This window comes from Pezoporus occidentalis, unplaced genomic scaffold (genome assembly GCF_034315485.1).
Source record: "Pezoporus occidentalis ecotype Australia unplaced genomic scaffold, CSIRO_AGI_Poc_V1 ctg12, whole genome shotgun sequence".
Classification (NCBI taxonomy): domain Eukaryota; kingdom Metazoa; phylum Chordata; class Aves; order Psittaciformes; family Psittacidae; genus Pezoporus; species Pezoporus occidentalis.
The window spans coordinates 396937-416931 of NW_026912994.1; the positions used below are offsets into that span (position 1 = coordinate 396937).

At 38.5% G+C, this 19995-nt stretch overlaps 1 protein-coding gene across 1 annotated transcript in view; it reads left to right on the top strand.

The window, feature by feature from the left end:
* The first annotated feature begins 268 nt into the window (after window positions 1–268).
* Window positions 269–19995, top strand: part of LOC134157804 (von Willebrand factor D and EGF domain-containing protein-like) — a 199922-nt gene continuing 180195 nt past the window's right edge. The window contains 2 exon segments of the mRNA XM_062607159.1: window positions 269–606; window positions 16212–16297. Of these exon segments, the coding sequence (XP_062463143.1) occupies window positions 269–606; window positions 16212–16297 (424 nt within the window).

Genomic DNA, 19995 nt, shown 5'->3' on the forward strand with positions numbered 1-19995 from the left:
AAACTCTGAGATTTATGGGAGCTCCCACTAGGGCCAGAGGTGCCAGAGGTGGCAAGACCACTGCCATCTCCATGCAGCCTGTCTGAAGGAAACAAATGCAGCCTTAGGCAAAGCACACTGCAAGTGAGCTGCTGACTTGGAGCCATCTCTTCACTCCCTGGGAAGGGGCAGGGAATGGGAATAAAGGCTTGTGGGAGCTCTATGAGGCAGTGCAACTGGAGGAGCACTCCTCCATGGAAGCTGTCAGACCCTAAAGAATGATGAGAGGATGCGGACTCCTGCCTTTGGCACCATTTGGAGGAAACTGCCCAATGGTGGACAGGTTTGCAGCCACACAGCAACAGCCATACTGTCTTGGAGAGGTCAGATGCTCTTTGTGGTATGCGATGCTGAGGAGATGCTGGTCTGTCATACAAACGTCCTGGTGTGCAGCATGTCTTTGCAGTTCCCAGGAGATGCAGGATACAGGAGCAGCAGCAGACTAGCTGGCTTGAGGGTGGCCAACCTGTGCCAGCCTCCCCCTGCATCCAGCCACAGGTCTGCCTGGGCTAGTGGTGGTGTAAGAAGTGCAGCAGCTCAGTTCATGATTAAAGAGTTTGAGCAAAAGTATGTTGACATAGATATATTTTTTTTTTTGAACTCTATTTTACTGTAGGTCATTAAGGGCACTCGTGTCAAAAGTTGCTTGGACTCCTAGGTCTTCCTAAAGGTGTTGCCATATCCAAGAAACAGGGTTGGTCCTAAGTTTTCTAGGTAGTATATAATATTTGTAATCAGTTATTTTTTTTTTTTTAGCATTACAATATGGAAACACTGAGACCTAAACAAGTATAAAAAATATCCACTCATGCTGGCATCAGGAAAATTACTTGCATGGTGTTTCAGACTTTGAGCTCATATTAAGTATTCATGAAGATACATGCCAGCTAGCTAAATACACAGAACAACTCAAAAAGTATGCACTGAATGTACGAGTTATGCCAAACCGCAAATATAAGCTAGTCTCCAGATATTGTGTCAGACTGCAATTGACTCAATATCATCCACTGAGCAGACAAATATATCAAACTGCCTTTGGATGATCACTTCCAGCTGATGACTGACCCTGTCATGCTGCAACAGCTATGACAGTTTTTAAAGTTAGCAAAAAGATTAAGTACAACTTGATCTAGTGCTTGTAGAGAGAGACTCCATCCTAAAATGCTATTTCACCCCTCAAGCTCCCATCCAAAGGGGAAACACTGTCAAATCTGTGATGGGATTTACTGCTCTTTCATGAGATCTTATTCCATGACAGCCAAACAGCCAGGAGCTGAAGTATTATATATCTAGATGCGGCCAGCATCTTGACAAGGAAAAGGACACAGTATAGACTGCAAAAAGAGACGCAAGAGTGAGAAAATCTAATGAAGTATCTGCTCAGGAGGGGCAGGAGCAAAGAAGAATAAAAACGTTACAAGAACTGAGAAAGAAAGGACAGGGTATTGCTGCAAAGAAACATGAATAATTAAGGTATCCCGCATAAGCTTTGGAGAAGACTGGAAGTCCCAGAAGGAGGTACTTACACTACCAGACCAGGGCTGGAGTGCAGCTTGTAGCACACTGAAATTTCTGGAAAAGAGATTCTTCAAAAAAATATTTCTTCCTGTTTGTGAGATGGCACCCTTCCTCCTGTCACTGGCATCTTCATCAAGACAATTGTAAGAATGTTTAATTTAGTATAGATCTCAGAAACATTTATTTCTACAAGAAGGAATATCGGAATGCTGCAGGAAACAACCTATAAGTGACATCCTAGGAGCTGCAAAAACCTGAAGCAGCTTTTCCCATAGCTGTTTTGTGCAGTCTGACTGCTTTCCCAGAGAGCACAGAGCAAAGTAGTTGAAATAACACCACCATCTACTGGGCAGCTGTTTAATACAGTGATCAGAGAGGTTGTACAGATGAAAGCGGGTGTGACTCTCAGCCACAGCTTCTTTGGTACATACTAGAACATGCTTGGTATGCCCTTACCATGTAATTCTTCATTGTTTTTATTATTAATATTGACTGATGCTTTTCCAGGCTGCTTTCTATGTAATAGATAGGTAGATATGTAATAAAAAAATGACTGCCTTGCGTGGCATGAATAGGGAAAAAGGGAATATTTTTCATAATGTTTCTGTGCAGGGAGCAGCACCAGTATAGCAGCTGTGCCCTGTAAAAGATGTATTAATTTTATTCTCATCAGGATTGATATTATTTGCTCTTACAGATCTGTTGCTAGGTCACACACAGTTCCCCATCAAGCCTGCAAAGCAGAAACCTAGAAATAGCAACGTCCACTGACAAGTTGAGATGCACGCCATGGCCAGATGTGGGAAACAGCATGTGACAAAGAAGGAGAAATTTTTCTTGCAGGAAGTATAAATGCTGCAGAATTTCTTGCTGTTGGGTGTGTTAGACTTATTGTAGCTTCCTTCCACGCTTATTTCTGATACGAACCATTTCCAGTAACAATGTATCTGTGATACATAGATGGTATTCTGCAAAAAAGGATCTGAAAAGCCACAAGAGGATCAACTCAGCTAAACACGGTTAAGGCAGTCGTTTTCTGTGGCCTAAGGCACAAACAATCATGATGTGTCTGGTATTGCATTGAGCATTTTTGCTGCCCTCCACCCTCCAAATGACCAGAGACTTGATAACAATTGGATCAGTAGAGAATAGCTTTCAAAGGAGTCAGAAACAAGGCTAAACATGCATCCATTGATGTGGGGAGACAATCTGTTACTGTCCCTTAAATGAAGAAGAGGAACAGCCCTCACATGAAACACTGTGAGATTTCCTTTTTCTGCAGAGAAAGACTTGCTGGAGCTAATCAAGACTCCCTCAACTCCATCATCGCTTTGAGTTTTTATGAAGTTATAAAAACTATCGATGCCTGGAGCTATTTCAGACCCCTACGGGGTAAAACAAAAAAAGGATGAAGTCATTCAGCTTCTTGTGCTCCTGCTGGGTGCTACTGAATTTTAAAATTCTTCAGGAAGAAATATCCAGAAGAGATGTCATCTGTTACCTCAGCTTCAAAGATTTGCCTGGAGATGGCACAGCGCCACACACAACAACATGCTGCTGGGTGGGGATTGTGAGTTTGGATGAAGAACTTGGCCATTTTGTCACAGGGTATATGAAGACTGGGGGAATGCTCATTAATGCAAGGCTGAGGATAGGTGCAAGATTAGGCCAGGTCCTATTACATTATGGGCATAGGTGTGGCTGCAGCATCCCTGCTGGGGCCTTGCCAGAGGCCAGATCTGTAAAGATCAGTGCAAGCACAGCTGAAAAGACTCACTGGGGATACTTAAGGGTTTTTTTTTTCTGGGTGGCTATTAGATTAGATTCTTTTTAATGTTAATGTATATTTTTACATCTGAATGGTGGTAAATCCTCCCTAGCCTCAGAAACCAACTTTACCCCTCAAAAAAAAAAAAAAAAATCCTTCTTTCTAATATATTCATTCACTTATATTTACAAATTAATAGTGTCAGATAGCCATGGTGCATTTTCTCTGTCAGCAGCAGAAGCAGCAGTAGAAACTGTAAGTTAATTATAATTAAATATTATCAGTGTCTGTCACACTTGAATGAAGCCATGCCAGGAGCTGATTGTCTACCTTATACAGAAAGAACTTGGAAGACGATTTTTACACATTTTTTAAACTTGTTACCTATCCCCAAGCTATCCCCTGGTTTATTGTCCCTGAGATAGTACAGCTTCTAATACTATGCAGAGAATGTATTCGGCAAGCTTGAATGAAATTTGTAAATTCAGCAGAGCTAAGTAGGAATTATTTTCAACAGGACAGCTGAGAGCTATCACATTACTTGGTATCATAATGTCACATGAGAGATTATTGTAATGTTGCCAAAATATTTATCAAATAATATAGGGAGAGTATATTTTCAGTTCAGTTGTGAAATAACCATGTCTGAACACTTGGGATCATGTAAGTGTTTTTGACCTGAGTGACATCAAGCTGTGATGACTCTGCATACTCTACATGTGTAAGTAAAGGAAGGGTATTACTTCTCCTGATGATGCTGCTTCAAAGGACATCACATGCATGAAGGTGACATGCTTTAATGCAGTATTACAATTGGATCATCTCAACTAGTTCTGTGTGCTTCGCAGTTGCTTTCTTGCAAACACAAAGTGCCAGACTTCTTTTTGAATCTTTTCCTTCAATGTTTTTTTGATCTGAAGTATGCTGTTTATTTTGAAGTGTCAATTTAGCCCTACCATCCTGTGTACATCACCAAGGCAAGCTGCTTTAGTTAATCCAGGAAATATTCTTTACTGGGAATACAAACACTAATAAAGCTATTGGCGCAATAAATTATTTTCTGCCTACTTCAGAAAAGACAACACAACCTATATTGTGAGTCTATTAGCAGCAACAACAAATCTTTCCTGGCTCTAGAGGAAGAATTAATTATTTACATGTTTCTCATTAACTTTTTACCTACTCTTAACAGTAGGTTTTTAAAAGAATTCCTTTCTGTCTGTGATCAAAGTTTTCAACAAGCCCATTTACAAGCAGCATATTTAGCCATTTTTAATTATTTGAAGTCTATCACAATGTGACATTTGTGATTTGCAAGCATTGCTGAAAAGCTGCTGGTGTTCCAGAAATTCCTGATGAGTTTTTTTGAGTGGCCAATGCCTTCACTCACTGCTCTTGACATGCTGTTGGATCTTCTGCTATTGTAGCAGATATCATGTATATCTTGTCTTCACCTTACAAAATAATAGTAAATCTCATGAAAGGCTTGAAGCTGTCTGTACACACATCTATGGAGCTGACAGTCATGTATTTCTCTGGAGTCATATCTCTGCTTTATCACATCCTGGTAGCACTGTTAGTGGGATTTAGGCAAGAGAACATGGATCCATACTGCTCTTTTAGGACAAAATCTCAAGTTTTTTCCAGCTATACTTGGACTCAGTTTTGACAAGGCAGTCTTAGAAAAAAACCTGTTTTAAAATGGTCTTCATATTTCATCCAAAAAAACCTACAGAATCTAGAAAATTCTCAAGAATTTTGACAAAAAAACCTGCAAAATTTCACTGTCTTTGGTATCATTTGACTCACCTCAATTTTAAAACATAGAGAAACTCAGAAAATACCCAAAGGTATTTCCATTTTTTGTTTAATTTATTGAACCACAGCGACTCTCATGTGTCTGTGAGCTTGTGAAACTGAACCCTCTACAAATCAATTCACCTTTCAAAAAATTTAAGTAATTTTTTTCTTTTCTTTTTTTTTTTTTTCAATTAGAGAAGGGTAATATAATAGGAATTAGATTCTTAGATTTACTGAGTCATGCTACAAAATGGGCTGTGCTTTCCCTAAATGGCTGCTGAATTTTCTTTATATCACTGATTTGCCGTATTCCTCATTTGTTCATCCCCAGCACCTACTACACAGCTCTTTAGGGCCAGGATCCTTAGTCAGGGGCAATAATGCTTTCTGGTGTTTTTTGGTTTGTTTTTTTTTTTTTTTTTTTAATCCAAACTCTGAAAATATGGCTAATGCAACAGTTCCTACACCATGAAACAACCAATTTCTGCTCTTTGACCCACTCTAAACTTGAGAGATTTATTTGCAATGCAACAAGCCAGATTGTTGCTCATTTTGTCGAGCACAGCCCAGCACCAGCTGCTCCTGAGGAAAGTTCAGCAAACCTGATAATGAGCACCGGGGGAATAACAGAAGTTTCTTCTTCAACTGAACAGTAGTTGGCTTATGTCTTAAATAATTTATGTCCATTATACACTCGAAAATGCTGTAAAAGGTCTGTGTAAGCTCTTGGTTTTCATACAGGTATTTAGTCTACATTTAAACACATACAGTAGATTCAGTGCTGTGTAACGCTATTGAATGTCACAGGTTTAAGATGTATCGCCAAAGGAAATGGCACTGAAACAATGTTGTGAATTGACCCCAGCCAGCAGCTAAATACCAGGCAGCCACTCCCTTGCTCCCCTACCCCTCCTGGTGGGACGGAGAGGAGAATTAAAAAAAGTAAAACATGCAGGTTAAAATAACAGTTTCATAATTGAAATAATAATAATAATAATAAATGAAAAAAGAGAAATAGGAATAAAACACAAGAGACCTAATGGTGCACAATACAATTGCTCACCACCTGGTGACTAATGCCCAGTCAACTCCCCCTCAGTTTCTATACTGAGCATGACATTCTGTGTTACAGAATACCCCTTTGGCTAGTTTGGGTCTGGTGCCCTGTCTCTGCTCCCTCCTGGCTTCTTGTGCCCCTCCTCACTGGCAGAGCATGAGAGACGGAAAAGTTTTATTTTGTCCAAGGTTTTTTTTTCACATAAACTGGAATCATAACTGCAAGCCTGTTTAGCTTTCTGGGAAGTAGGTAATGGGATCCTCTTTTATATACATGAAAAGTCCTTGATCAGAATAAGCATTACTTAGCAACGACTAAAAACATTGGTGTGTTATCAACATTATCCTCATACTAAACCCAAAACACATCACTGTACCAGCTACTCAGAAGAAAATTAACTCTATCCTAGCCAGAACTAGGACAAACAATTTTGGAAACAAACAAAACCTGCTACTTGATGATGGATGACTTTGTTCTCTCGTCTGAGATCAATTGTTTAACGAAGCATTTGTTGCATTTGACTTTAAGCCAAGCAACAATGTAAGCTGACATATTGCTGAATAATTTTTAAAAATGGACAATTTCTAGTACATTAGAAAGCCTAAAAAAGAGCAAAGAACATTTAGATAGAGTTATAAAATCAGGTACCTTGAAAAATTAGGCACTGGTATTTAGTCATAATTTAGCCACCGATATTTAGTCAGTTCTACTATGTGCATAACAAATAATCATAAGCAACATGTCCCTTAATGCTACTTACTGAGTTAACTCTTCACTAAACTGGCATTACCTGCAGTGATAACAGGTTCACAGCATGGAAGTAAAAAGCAAATTCTTCAGGTGCAAATGCCTGCTTCTTTTTTTTATAGCTGAAGAGGGAAAGCATCCTGTAACCTAGTGGGTTTCAACTTGGACAAGAGTTTTACAAAGCTCTGTGCATGATGGGGAAAAAGAAAAAATCTCTCCTTGCTCCTGTGCAAACTTACTTAGCTTCATCCAGTCTGCCCAGATGGGTAGGCAAAGGGTTTGGCACAAATTTTCTCAAAGTATATTGAATGTTGACAAGAGACTTGTAGCCTATTATTTAGGCTAATTAATAGTATTAGACTAATTGTGTATGCTAACAGAAAACAGAGGAATGTTTTATTGTGGATAATGTACACAGAGCAAATCTGTCTTACTTTCATTGCAAGCATAATTCTGAAAAAATGTTTTGTGCTGTTCTGGCACTGAACTCAAACGGAAAGAGCCTGGCAAGTCCATCAGGCTGATTAGTCAGAGGATGAGAAGAAGAATTATTCAGGATGAAACAACAACATCACCTTTTCTACACAGCTATTAGAGAAATAACTGCTTTAATGGGCTTTCAACCATTAAAAGGTAGAATTAGAGGTTGAATTAGAGTATTCAATTAATACGCAGTCAGCTGTGTAAAACCTATCATGCGACACTGATGCTCTAAAACCCAAACAGGTAAATGTGATTAAAGTCCCTAAGAAAGCAACAATGTTTTTCTGGGGTTTATATAAATAGATATAATAACGCTTGTATGAGACTTGCTGTGATAGACTAATTTAGAATACCTGCATTGCCATCAGTTTGTGTCAAGTTAAAAAATAAAACTAGAAAATGAAATATTTTCTCTGCTGTATTTGTATTGTTTTCAAAAACCTCAAGAAGCAGTGATTGCAGAATTGTTGGGTGCTTAACAGCAAATCTCAGGTTGCCAGCAAAACTGAAAGGATAAAAGAGCAACATTAGAAGGGAACAATGAGGATAGCTGACTGCAGGCAAGATCTGAATTTTATGAATTATCAGAAGCCAAGGGCTGTTTTACTGAAGGTGAAATGTCCCTTTTAAAAGTGCCTAAGAACAACTAATCCAAAGTAAAGTCATAAAAATATCCATGCTTCTTGAAATGGATGACAACAGAAAAGTTGGGCCAAAAGAAAAGAAGCATTAAAAAAACAGCCTGAGAAGTCTATTTATAGATTATGTATATAAAAGAGGATCCCATTACCTACTTCCCAGAAAGCTAAACAGGCTTGCAGAGTTATGATTCCAGTTTATGTGAAAAAAAAAAAAAAAACAAACCCTGGACAAAATAAAACCTATTCTAGAACCTTCATTACCTCTAAAATTTTACTAGTCTGTAGCAATACGTAGTATTCTATTAATTTTATATTACTAGGTTTTCAAAGGTTAGTATTCCATGTGATCTTTTCACAAGGGATGAATTTACGAGATGTTATTTATAAGAGCTGAAATAATGTGTTTGAAGTGCTTCTGTTTTTATTTCACACCTGCTTTTTCCTCCATTGTTCTTCAGAAAAATTCAGTAATTACTTGATTTTTACCCTTCTCAGAAGACGAAAATCTGGAATTTGCAAAATGTCTGGTTGAGAACACTGAATGGAGGAAGCCTTGTGGCAAATAAATTACTGGACTGGCTATAAATTAGCCTGTAACTCCTGTGAAGTCTTTCTGAGCTCTGTTGGAAACATGCTTTTCCCACAGAGTGATGTGTATAAATTCACTAAGAGAATGGAGTAAATATATCCAAGATAATCCAGCCGTGTATTTCCAACATTTCTCTAGTTTCAGTTATTTTTATGGTGGGCTAAAGCCAGCAGGCATTTAGAGGATTTATGACAATATTAGCAGTAAAAAAAGCTGAGATTTTGAAAAAAGAGTTTCTCTAAGAGGTGAGTGTCCCATCCATGGCTGGAAGCTCACTGTTTATGACCTGTATTTCAGCAGCTCCTGTTCCACTCTCCAAGGCACCACTAACCACCAACACATGATATTCCCACATACCTTTTCTTGTATAAATAAGTGATAATTACTGTTTAATACAGAAAAGAGAAGCTCATGTGATGTATCACTACCCTTCTGTTCTTGAAATTTATGTAATCTGTATCCCTAGAGGAATAATTTTAGGGGGAAAAAAAGAAAAAAGCAAAAGAGAAACACAGGGAGCAGCAGGTCCCTGTGGATGATAGTTGAGGTGCTATGGCGGATTTATAGGTCTGGAAAATATTTGCTACGCCCACATTATACTTGTTCTGGGGATAAAGAGGATTTAATTCACTAGTACTATCAATCTGTTACCTTTCAAGGCAGTAAATTCTCTAAATTCACTAAAAAAAGCAATTCAGCTTCATGGTGGTGTTGTTGTAATATATCATTTATCATTTACTGTATGTAAGTACCAATTGCACAAACATTTAAAATCACCAACAGAACTGTAAAGAGATGAAAGAAAAATGTTTCAGAATAAATCTCTGTCTGCTTCAAAGCTACCTACTCTGTGATAAGGTTATAGAGTGAAACAGATGTTACTGGGAACTTGAAATAAAATTCTTATTTGATCCACTGCAAATGTTTTAACAAAACAGTTAAAACTCATTTCCTATTTATGTATGAGACTGATGGTGGGAAGGAAAGGGGGAATTTTAAAATTAAAAAAAAAAAAGGTGGGTTTTTTTTTTTGCCTCTGTTTCCTTTACAGTGATGGTTTCTCCAGGGAATTTATCAAAGACCCTAAAATTATATACTATGGGGAGCATCCTATGGAGAAATATAACTGTCCTTATTAAATCTGCAGGAATGCCTGTCTCTTAAAACTGATCTTTAGAGTTAAACTGACAGTTATAAATGCCACATTAATCTTAGATTAACCTATCATCTCTGAAAACAAATAATATTTGTAATATTTTTCTTTCTTGAATGAATGCAGAAAGGCAATTGAATCAAATTAAGGGAGTGATCTATGCTGTATCACTCACATTTGTCTGCCACTTATTTTAGTTCATTCACTAGTTAGCCAGATTTTACATTTTTGTACCATTTATATCGGATTTTTGGTATAGATATTATATCTTTTATTTACTTCTAACATCCCTTGCTTGTTCAGCAATCTAAAAGCCTTGAAGAGGCAATATCTGTGTTGAAGAAGCAGAAGCAACTGTCAGGTTCATTCGAGAGTGCCCTGCCTAGGCCACTTGCAGTAATACAGATTTCTTTGACTACAATACCGGCTCACATAGACTCTCTTGCAAGATCGAGGAATGGACAAGAAGGAGGATGATGAAAGAAGAAATGTCAGATACATGGATAGTCAGTTTTAATGCTGGCTATACACTGTTTTTAATCCAAGGCAAATTCCCACCTTTTGTCATTAAACCTGGTGGTTTTGCTTTGATTCTCATTATTACTCCTGATTGGAAGATCTGGCCAAGGACAGACACTGCACTGATTGCCCTTTACAATTTTCATTTCTTCAAAAAGAAAAGTTCCAGAAAAATACTGAATGAATGATTCAAAGTAGAAGTAACACCTTTCCACTTCTTACCTTTCCACTGCCGTTACTCCTGTGAAATACCTTTTTTGTTGTCATTTCAAAGGAAACTGTTTCCTAAATGGAAAGTTTACTCAATGAGAAAATTCAGTCTGCATTTTTTCTTGGCAGTAGTGATTTTCATATTAGTGTTATGTGTCCAAAATCAAGGCTATGATTTCTTACTCTTTCTTTTTACTATCCAGTCAAGATAAGCCAAGACTTTGGGAGAACAAGCAAAGAAGTTTTTCAGAAAAAGTCCATTTCCTCTTCCCTATCTTCTCTTATTGGACTAGTCCACCAATGTGAAAGTGTTTTGACACTTTCCGTTCCATTAGAGCATTTTGATACCTTCATACTTACTAGTATTAATTTTGCAGTAGAACAATCAAAATGCAGGGCTTTTTTAAAATCAAGTAATCCATTTTACCCAGGTTGTACAATAGATTATGTTCACAGAAGCTGAAGCAGTTTCTTGTGGAACACGGGACCATGACTGATTCAGGCACCAAGGCACCTCGCAAAAAATTAAAGGATCTAAGGACAAAAAAGATTTCTAAAAAATTTATCTCCTTCCTACCGATTTTGTGGAAAACATATACTTTTCTAAAAATGGATTCTGATGAGAAATCTCCAGCCAGTTCCAGTATCCACTGTTTGGACATAGGTGTCATCTTTTTATTACTGTTTGCTAATTGTCACTCTCTTCACATAGAAAAGTAATTTTTGGGTTTGAGCTGCTGAGCAATGACAACCATTCTCTTAAACATGTCTTGGGGCACCCTGGAGAAGAAGTGAATTACAGATGTGATTTATAGTGACATCTCTGCAATAGTTTGCTGTTTTCCAACAAAGAAAGGAACTTGTATGAAGAATGCACACGTCAGTCATGACCATGCACCAGCACACATGAGTCTTTCAGGGTGCTTGGCTCATGTATAGCTCACGTACCTTGGCAGAGGTTACCACCTGAAAATACCAGGGATGGTGCATGATGCAAATTTAGTAAGGCACACTGCACACAGCTGAAGTTCAGATAGGCAGAGCAACACACATGGCAAAACAGTCAGGAGAACAAAACAGACATTCATTCCCCTGCTCACCCAGAGCTATGGGTGCACCACATCAGGTCAGGGGTCACATCCAACTTTGAGCCATACCAAGGACAGCATAATTACAAGGAACTGATCTAATTTCACTAGTAAGTTCACTAAGACTGTCTCAGAGCAAAGCACTCATGTTCTGTATACCCTTAAAAAACCTGGAGATAATGAATAGGTTTCTTCACTAAATCTCTGCAGAGTCTGAATGCCCATTATTAGGTTCACTGGCTAATGAGAGCTGATACACTGAAAGCCATCAGAGTTCTCCCACAAGGGAATTAAAACCTGAAAAATAAACGCACTGAATGACTGGATGTAAAAATCACTCTCCATTCTCCCACAGCTGGGGTGACTATGTTTTCGTATAAGGAATGAGTCAGGATTAAAAGGAGAGCAGGGACAGGTGACACTGTAGTAGACCCATAAGCTCTCAGTCAGTTCCTCATCCACCCCCAGGTAAAGCTCCATGCACTCCAGATGGTCACTGACATAGAGAGACACAGCCTCTCCTTGTCTTCCCTGCCTGTCCTTCCTGAAGAGCATGTATCCTTCCATTCCATCACTCCAGTCACAGGAGCCATCCCACCTTGTCTCCATGATGCCAATAAGTTCATATCCCTGCAGGCATGTGTATTTCTCATATTATTTTATGAAGAAACACAAATGCTGTATTCTGTACACCAGAACACAAAACAGAGGAAAAAACAAATTCTAATAACCGTGTGACTACTCTTTATTTCCCCAAACTAGGCATAAACTGAGATGTTCTTCCCATTTAATGTCACTCAGCTGAGTAGTCTTGAAATGAGAGTTGTAAAATAGAGTAGTTGTTTGGGCTAACAAGGTGTATGAATATAAACACACTTTGATTACAGTAAGTGTGTTTGGCATGTCTGTAAAATATGTGGACAGAGATGACTAAAAAAAAATAAAAGCCAACAGCAGAGAGAAAGAATCCCAGGTCTGAACTCCTTCTCAACCCTTTTAAGAGAAATTTTGTGTGAGATGCCTGGGACTAAGCTAAAATCCATTATACCAACCTTCCCACCTTCTCGGAATCTGCAGAAAGTATTGCTAGATGTGGACACAGTTACTCATATCAGCAGAGAAGGGATTGCCCTGGGAACACAGCACGTTTATTCCTTGTCACTGGACTTGGCAAGTTATTTTTGATCAGACAAAACAAGGGGGAAAAAGCACAGAGGAGGGTTTGGGCACATATAAATGTGTAAACTCAGACTCATAAAATTTTATACTATTTAGTGAAGACATATTTTCCCTCTGAAGGACTCTCTACTACTAGGAAAATGTGTGTAGAGGCAGGGTCATGCTCTCCATGTCACCTGTGAATAATAAATCTCTTCCCTATTTAGAAAGCCACTCCAAGGGACAACCTCATAGCAAGAGTATTTCTCAGAGGAAGCAGAAGGAAATAAACCTGGACTGTCATTTTTAGATCAGTTTCTAATGAGTGTGTCAGAGCTTAAAAGGATTGTACAACTTCTTGCTGGCTCAAGTGCAAAAGGAAAGAAGAGGAACAAGGTATACCTTTCTCCTTCCTGGGGACATCGAAGTAGATGAACACTTCCACATTACCTTCAGAAGATACCTGAGTAATGGATTCATCCCTCAAAAAGTCACTATATCCAGGACTTCTGCATGCAACAATTAAACCTCCTACACTGACTCAGAAGCCTGAACAGGCTTGGAACAGTGTCAGGAAGTCACGTCTTTGGAGGCCTTCAAGGTATTTGCATTTTCATCATCGTGTTATCATAAAGTCCCATCCTGAGGTTTGGGTCTGCATCTGAAGTAAAAAGCAGAGATTGTTGTTCTTGATACTCTTCTCACAGCCCTCCTACAACTGCTTATTTCCCCCTGGGCTGCCCATTCCTCTCTGCCCTGAGTCATCACAGCTTCTCCAGCCCATCACCAGTATTGCAGCACCAATTTGCCAAGTAGGATATTTCAGGCAAAGACTGTTTCTTATAAAGTGAAGAGCTCTGAATACCTAACATGCATATCCATCAGACAATTTTTGGCCAAGTCTGAAATGCTGCTGCCAACTTCCAGCTGTTGCGTTTTGACTTATTTTGACCCACCATATATCCATCCCTACCATTGACAATTAATACAAGATGGACTGGTGCCAGGCCTTCAGTGTTGTGTTGTCTTTTTGTACAGTGAAGCTAATTGTTTAAAGTGTTCACTAGCCACACTTGACTACACCAAATTCTGGGGGAGTTTCAGGTTCTCCTTATAGTAAGGTTAATGGTGTGAAAACTGTGAGAGTATTTTCCAGCATTTTTATGCAGGTTCTACATGGGTTTAATTTCCCATGATTTTTTTAGATTAATGCTTGGAGGGAGAAGGTATTGTTCACTGTTTTTCTGACATCAGCAAGGTCTTGCCTTAGGCTGGGAGAATATGGGGAAATGGGGAATATTTGCACCTCGTTGTCTGACCTGGAGCTGTTTGTCCTCCCAGTATGAAGGGAGCCATAACCAACACAGGGAAACTTTTGGCTGAGATGATAGGAAGCTTCCTTTTATCTTTACCAGCAGTAACCACTTTCAAAAGCTTCCCCCAATTACAACCTGCTTAGAGAGGCAATAGGTAAGGGGATAAGCAAATCTACAAAATTGTCCCTATTCTCCTGTTGCCCTAAACACCTTCCACTTACATTATTTTGCCTGGTTACTTACTCTTTCAGTATCCAAAAGACCAACAAAGCTGGATTGTTTGTGGAAAGTTCTCTTGCTATGTTATATATTGGCTTTGGTTGCCAATATTTTGGTAAGGATAAATCTCAAGCCGCAGCAGATTTCAGTCTCTATGTTAAACATTAAAGCTATGCCTTTTAGGCTAAAACTTAAGAGTCAAAGAAGATTAGGCCCCTATCAGTGTGTAGATACAGCCACAAATAAATTCAAACATTAACTGAGAAAGCCATGTAAAGGTAGAAATTGTGACCTGTTTAAAATAAACTGGATTTTTGTCATTTGTCATACATTTGTACTCAAGAAATGGATGGAGATCTCTTAGGAAAAAAATATATCAGAAATACTGGGCTTGGAGTCTTAATGATTTTGAAAGAATATAATCTAAACATCAATAAAACCAATGGAAAGACTCCCAGAGAATCTCAAAGGGCTACAAGTCAGGCCTGTGAAACAGCTAATCCAATGAGACTACTAAAAGTGATTTTACAACATCGAAATCCAAAATCAAAATCAAGGAAAAAGTTTTAGAAGTTTCTTCTTAAGTAACCTACGTGTCCCTCAAGGAATCTAGTGGTATAACTCCTCAAGGGATGTAGTTATGCCAAATGAACATTTGAAACTCCTTGGCTGTACTGCAAAATATTTTTAATGGCTTTGTTTATGATTTGAGATGAAATATTCCTCACAGTGATTTGCATGGAATGTTTACAGCCTTGTGTATTACACTGTTATCAGATAATTCACAATATCCTCACTTAAACAAACAAACACAAAATAATCAAACTTGACAAGTTGAAGAAAAGAAGTGCTGGCAGCTATGGAAAACACTGAACAGTCAGTGGGGATACAATAATTTCCAAATAAAATGCCATGAACATCAGACTATAGCATATGATTTAATAGCAAATTCTTCATATTGTGCATTAAGCTGGCAATATGCATTGTCAGACAATAAACAATGTTCACACCTACTACAAGTAGCACAAAGGACCCACGTGGTAGCAACAGTGCATTTCCCAAAGAGACTAAACATTAGAAAAATGTGTTTGAGCAATGTGAGTGATTGAATTCTTTCACTGCTGCTACCTTCTGTTTTCTATTTATGTTACTATTGCTGGTGAGCTGACCTTCTGAAACATACATCTCATTTTCAGAGTGGGTTGGCAGAGCAAATGCTGCTGCACTTTATTCCAGCAGCTAAGGACTGTTCTCTGAAACACCAGGCAGCAACCCAAAATACAAACCTTCAGGCCTGTTTGCACTGCACAGACCACTCCTGTATCAATTTTGCATGCGTGTACATCCAGAAATCTGATGTAAAAAACAATTTGCAAGCTTATATTTTAGCATTTTTTAAACCCCTCTCATGTACACGGCAGATATGAGTGCAATATTCTGAAGTCAGGGTTGACTGCTTTAAAATCCCCATGAGCAGGCATGCCTGGTTTAGCAGCCTAATTTCTCTCAGACTTTTTCCAACCACCTACACTGAGGGTACATGATGTCCTCATCCTCTGCGCGTGCACGCGGGTGTGTTACTGGTGTGTGAACCAGAGCAGCTGCGGGCAGAGCAGCTGCAAAGACACATGCTCTCTGCTTGGGGAATGGGGCACTTGGGGGGGGGGGGTGGGGGGGGAACGACGACGGCAGACTAATGTGGTTTGTACATAGCTGGAGGACTTCCGTCTTGGAACTGTGGGATTCAGGACACATTAACCCCCCTCCAAGAAAGTGTATTGAAAAGGGAAAAAAAAAAAAAAAAGCAGTCAGGCTGATGGCTTTTCCTGCAAAGTTTAGTACTTCAAAAGTTAACTTCTAAGCAACATCAGATACATGGACAAAACCTATCATGGACACTATACAGCAACCCTTCCCATCAGCATCTCCAACTTGTTGCTTACCCCGGTTGGATTTCCTTGTTGGCCATTAGCAGTGAGTCAGCTCCATTAGGTAAGGTTTTTGTACTTTTTAATTATCTGATAGTTATTTGGGAGATAGAGTTCATGTGTATTTTAAACTGAGATGATCTTGTTTACATTAACTTCTGAATGTGGGTTAGAGGGATAGAGGGCTATTATTAGAAAATATCTCCAATACAGAATGGAAGTAATGTTAAAATAAACAGCTAAGGTAATGAAGAAGGTCACAGTGATAACCAAGCAGGCTTACAGCACACAGTGATTATTGTCCATTAGTGGATTTTTTTCCTTTTTTTTTTTTTTTTAATAAAGAAATTACTCATAACATTTTCCCCAAAATGGGATATACAAAATGAAGCATAAAAGCAGAAAAAACTTTAAGAATCTATTCCTCTAGGGAAATAAGTATATGCATGGTATATCGCAGCGATATTATAGATTAGTTAATTACACATATAATAATACACAGCTATACAGTCTCTGGCAATAAAAAGTTCATGAATAATTTTTCTACTACTGTACACATTAAATGTAAGGCTTATTTTAGTCTAGCGTAGAGTTCGAAGAGGACATAAATTTTACATATGCAGCTTGTTTATACAGCTTTATTAATCTACTGCAGGAATACATCGAAAATCATTAGTAAACTGGTAAAATAGTAGACATTATTCAACTAGTAAAACCAGACTTAATAAATAACAAAAAAGAAAACATGAGAAAAGCGGTGGGACCAGTGAATAATGTTGTGAGTGATTATGGATACAGCTCTGGCAAAGTCTGTGGAGGCACTCCCCCTTTAATGGCAATACATTGCAATATTTTACAAAATTTAATTCCAGTGGAGTTTCTTAGAGTCTTAAAAGTGGTTGTAAGCCAGCACTTGTTAGCTCTATGAAGATAAAACAATTTAAAAAGCTCTTCACTTCAATATCAAAGGGTCACCTAGGAGGTTTTGCAGAACTAAACACAAAGCAAATGACCTATCGCCTTTATCCTCAAACAATACCTTTAATTTCCGAAACCCTTTGAAGGGTTGCCAGTTTTAGGGAGTGTAGCAGCTACTTATCTGATAGAACAAGCTTTTCATCAAGGGGAAATGACCTTTTAGCTCCTAGTAGCTAAGTAACTGTATTTTCCACTGTATTTTTGTTCCTGAATGTACTATGGATAGACATTCTTATTAAGATGGGAACACAGAACAAGAATTAAGAAATAGCTTGCTGTCTCTTAGGTGATGCAAAAGGATTCATAAGGCTGGGGTTTTGTTTGGGATTTTTGTGTTTTTTTTTTTATAATGTGAACTTCAAGTAAATGAAACCGCTTAAATTCTGACAGATTGTGTTGTGACATTATAAAGTTATGAACAGAGCCATATGCTGTTTACTTTTGTACTCTTAACAAACCTACTAATCCCATAAGAATTTAACCATGAATAACGAATGCCTGGCCAAACAGCTTTTTGCAGATGCCTTATTAAGAAGGAGAAGATGAGAAAATCCTTTAAAGACCAAGGAAGAACTTTATAATCTTCTGTAGTCTTGTTTTAGGGAATGAAGCTCCCAATGACAGAGGGTATTCTCATTATTTGGGGGTTTTACATTATTTCCTGTGACTAAGAAACATGAAAGTGTTACCAGTAATGTCTGTAGCTGCTGTCTCGTAGAAGATAAAGTAAAGCATCAGGGACAAAAGCAGCTCAGTGAATCATAGATGTGGGAGGGCTGAAACAACACAGAGCTTGTCAGACTTTTCTCAGAAGAATTTCTGTAAACGAGTCAATCAAAAGAAAAAGACAATAGTTTTTAACAGAGGCATTTTAGACAAAAGTATTTATCTTAAAAAAAAAGATAGTTGCTTGAAACATCACCTTCAAGATGGAATTGCTCCCAATCTCCTCTGGAGCCTTTGCATACCATTGAAAAACCTTTTCACTGGGATATGAGCTTCCTGCAAAGGCACCAGCCTCCCTTGGGGGCTCCTGAAATCCACTGGAGCGTCACTGCAAGGTGTTACATATATAGTAAAATGAGGTATAATTAATTGTTTGCACATTCACTCCACTGGATTTTCCTCAGATCTGAAACACATAAAAAATTTGAGCATATCCTGAGGTGGAGAAGATGGTGTGAGGGGAAGACTAGGGGCCTACAGCCAGCAGGAAAAGACAGTTCATTCTCAAACAATCCAAATGGTCTAATTTGATTTAAAAAAGTAAATGAGAATAGTCTAGCATGGCAAAAATTATTCAATGTATCTTGCAATTTTATAAATCCTGGTTTTCCTTTCACTATGTATTCTCTTTTGTCTGCTTGTGCTACCCACAAGCAACCCATGATCTCAATTGGATCTTCTGCTGAAAAATCTGAATGCCTTAGAATGTCCATGCCTTAAGCAAAAATCTGCTGGAGCTGAGAAAACATTTCCCCATGAGTATTTCAAAAAGACTAATTGAGGACCTTTCCCACTTCCCTGCTTCATGTCTCTACAACTGACAGCAAGCTCTCCCTTTGTCAGACTTCAGACATGACACTCATGTCCCCAGGAACCCCCTGGCACCCCAGGACACCTGTCACCCTCTGGGTCCACAAGCACAGGAGGTGTGCAGACGCCCACAGTGTGAAGCTCCAGGGCATCTGGTCTGGAAACAGCTTGCAGGGATCAGACTCTTGGGCTTGGGCTGGGTCACAGAGATTCCTGTGTCTTTAGAAATCACACTGGGTTTATGCTGGCTCCTCATCTTTGTTCTGTGGAAAGCACAACAGGTGTTTATAGCAGTGTGCAAACAAACAGTACCATGCTGAATGCTTTCCTATGGAAGTAAAACCAACACTCCCTGGCTATGGCAAGTAAGCAGTAACAGTTCCCAAAGGGAGAGGCACAACTTTTACAACATGTTTCTCTCCCAGTATTGTCTTTAATTATCAAAAGCTGTTTACAGGTTAATATTTTATTTCCTGCTTATTTACATTTTTGTCAAAATCAAGTAACTCCATTGGCCCCATTGTCTGGAATTAAACCAGTTTGTATTGTTTGAATAACAAGTGAAGTCTGATTTCATCTGATTTTGTGCTGTCAAAGCAAAGCTAATAGCTGGGTTGTACAGTTATTTCTACAGTTTCTGATAACTTTTTTGTTCCACTCCTTTTTATCTTAAAGGCAACAGGATTATGAACTGCAATGATAGTTCTTTCATAACTAAGGCAGAAGTGGGCAGCTGTTGCAGCCTGCAGGTGAGAGAACTGGGTATGTTTGTGACTTTCCTGAGCAGTATCAGTATGTCAGTACTGGATTTTTGGACTTTGAAGTTTAGTAGGGAAATAATTTTAGCATTTGCCTTTAAATCTTCTGATGAAAATTAATTTTTGTTTTCAAAGTTATACAGCTTATAAAATGTGTTTGGCGTGAGAGAGCTGCCTTTCTACTGCATCTCTCAAGGATCTGTCTATTTCCAATGACCTGCCCAGTGTGTACACTATTGTCCTTTTTAAACTTCTTAACAGCTATTTATTACTCTGTGCTGTACTCAAATTGAGGATCCTTTTCTTAGACACTGTTCATAACAGTATATAAAGGATATTCATGGCCAAAATATTTGCTTTAAAGGTCCAGTTCTTCAAAGTTATTTTGTCTCCAAATGCCAAATCCGAAGAAGTATTCTATACATCTAACCTCCTTTGCAATCGATAGGAGCTGCAAGTAGTCAACACAAATCAGTGTTTGCTCCTAAAT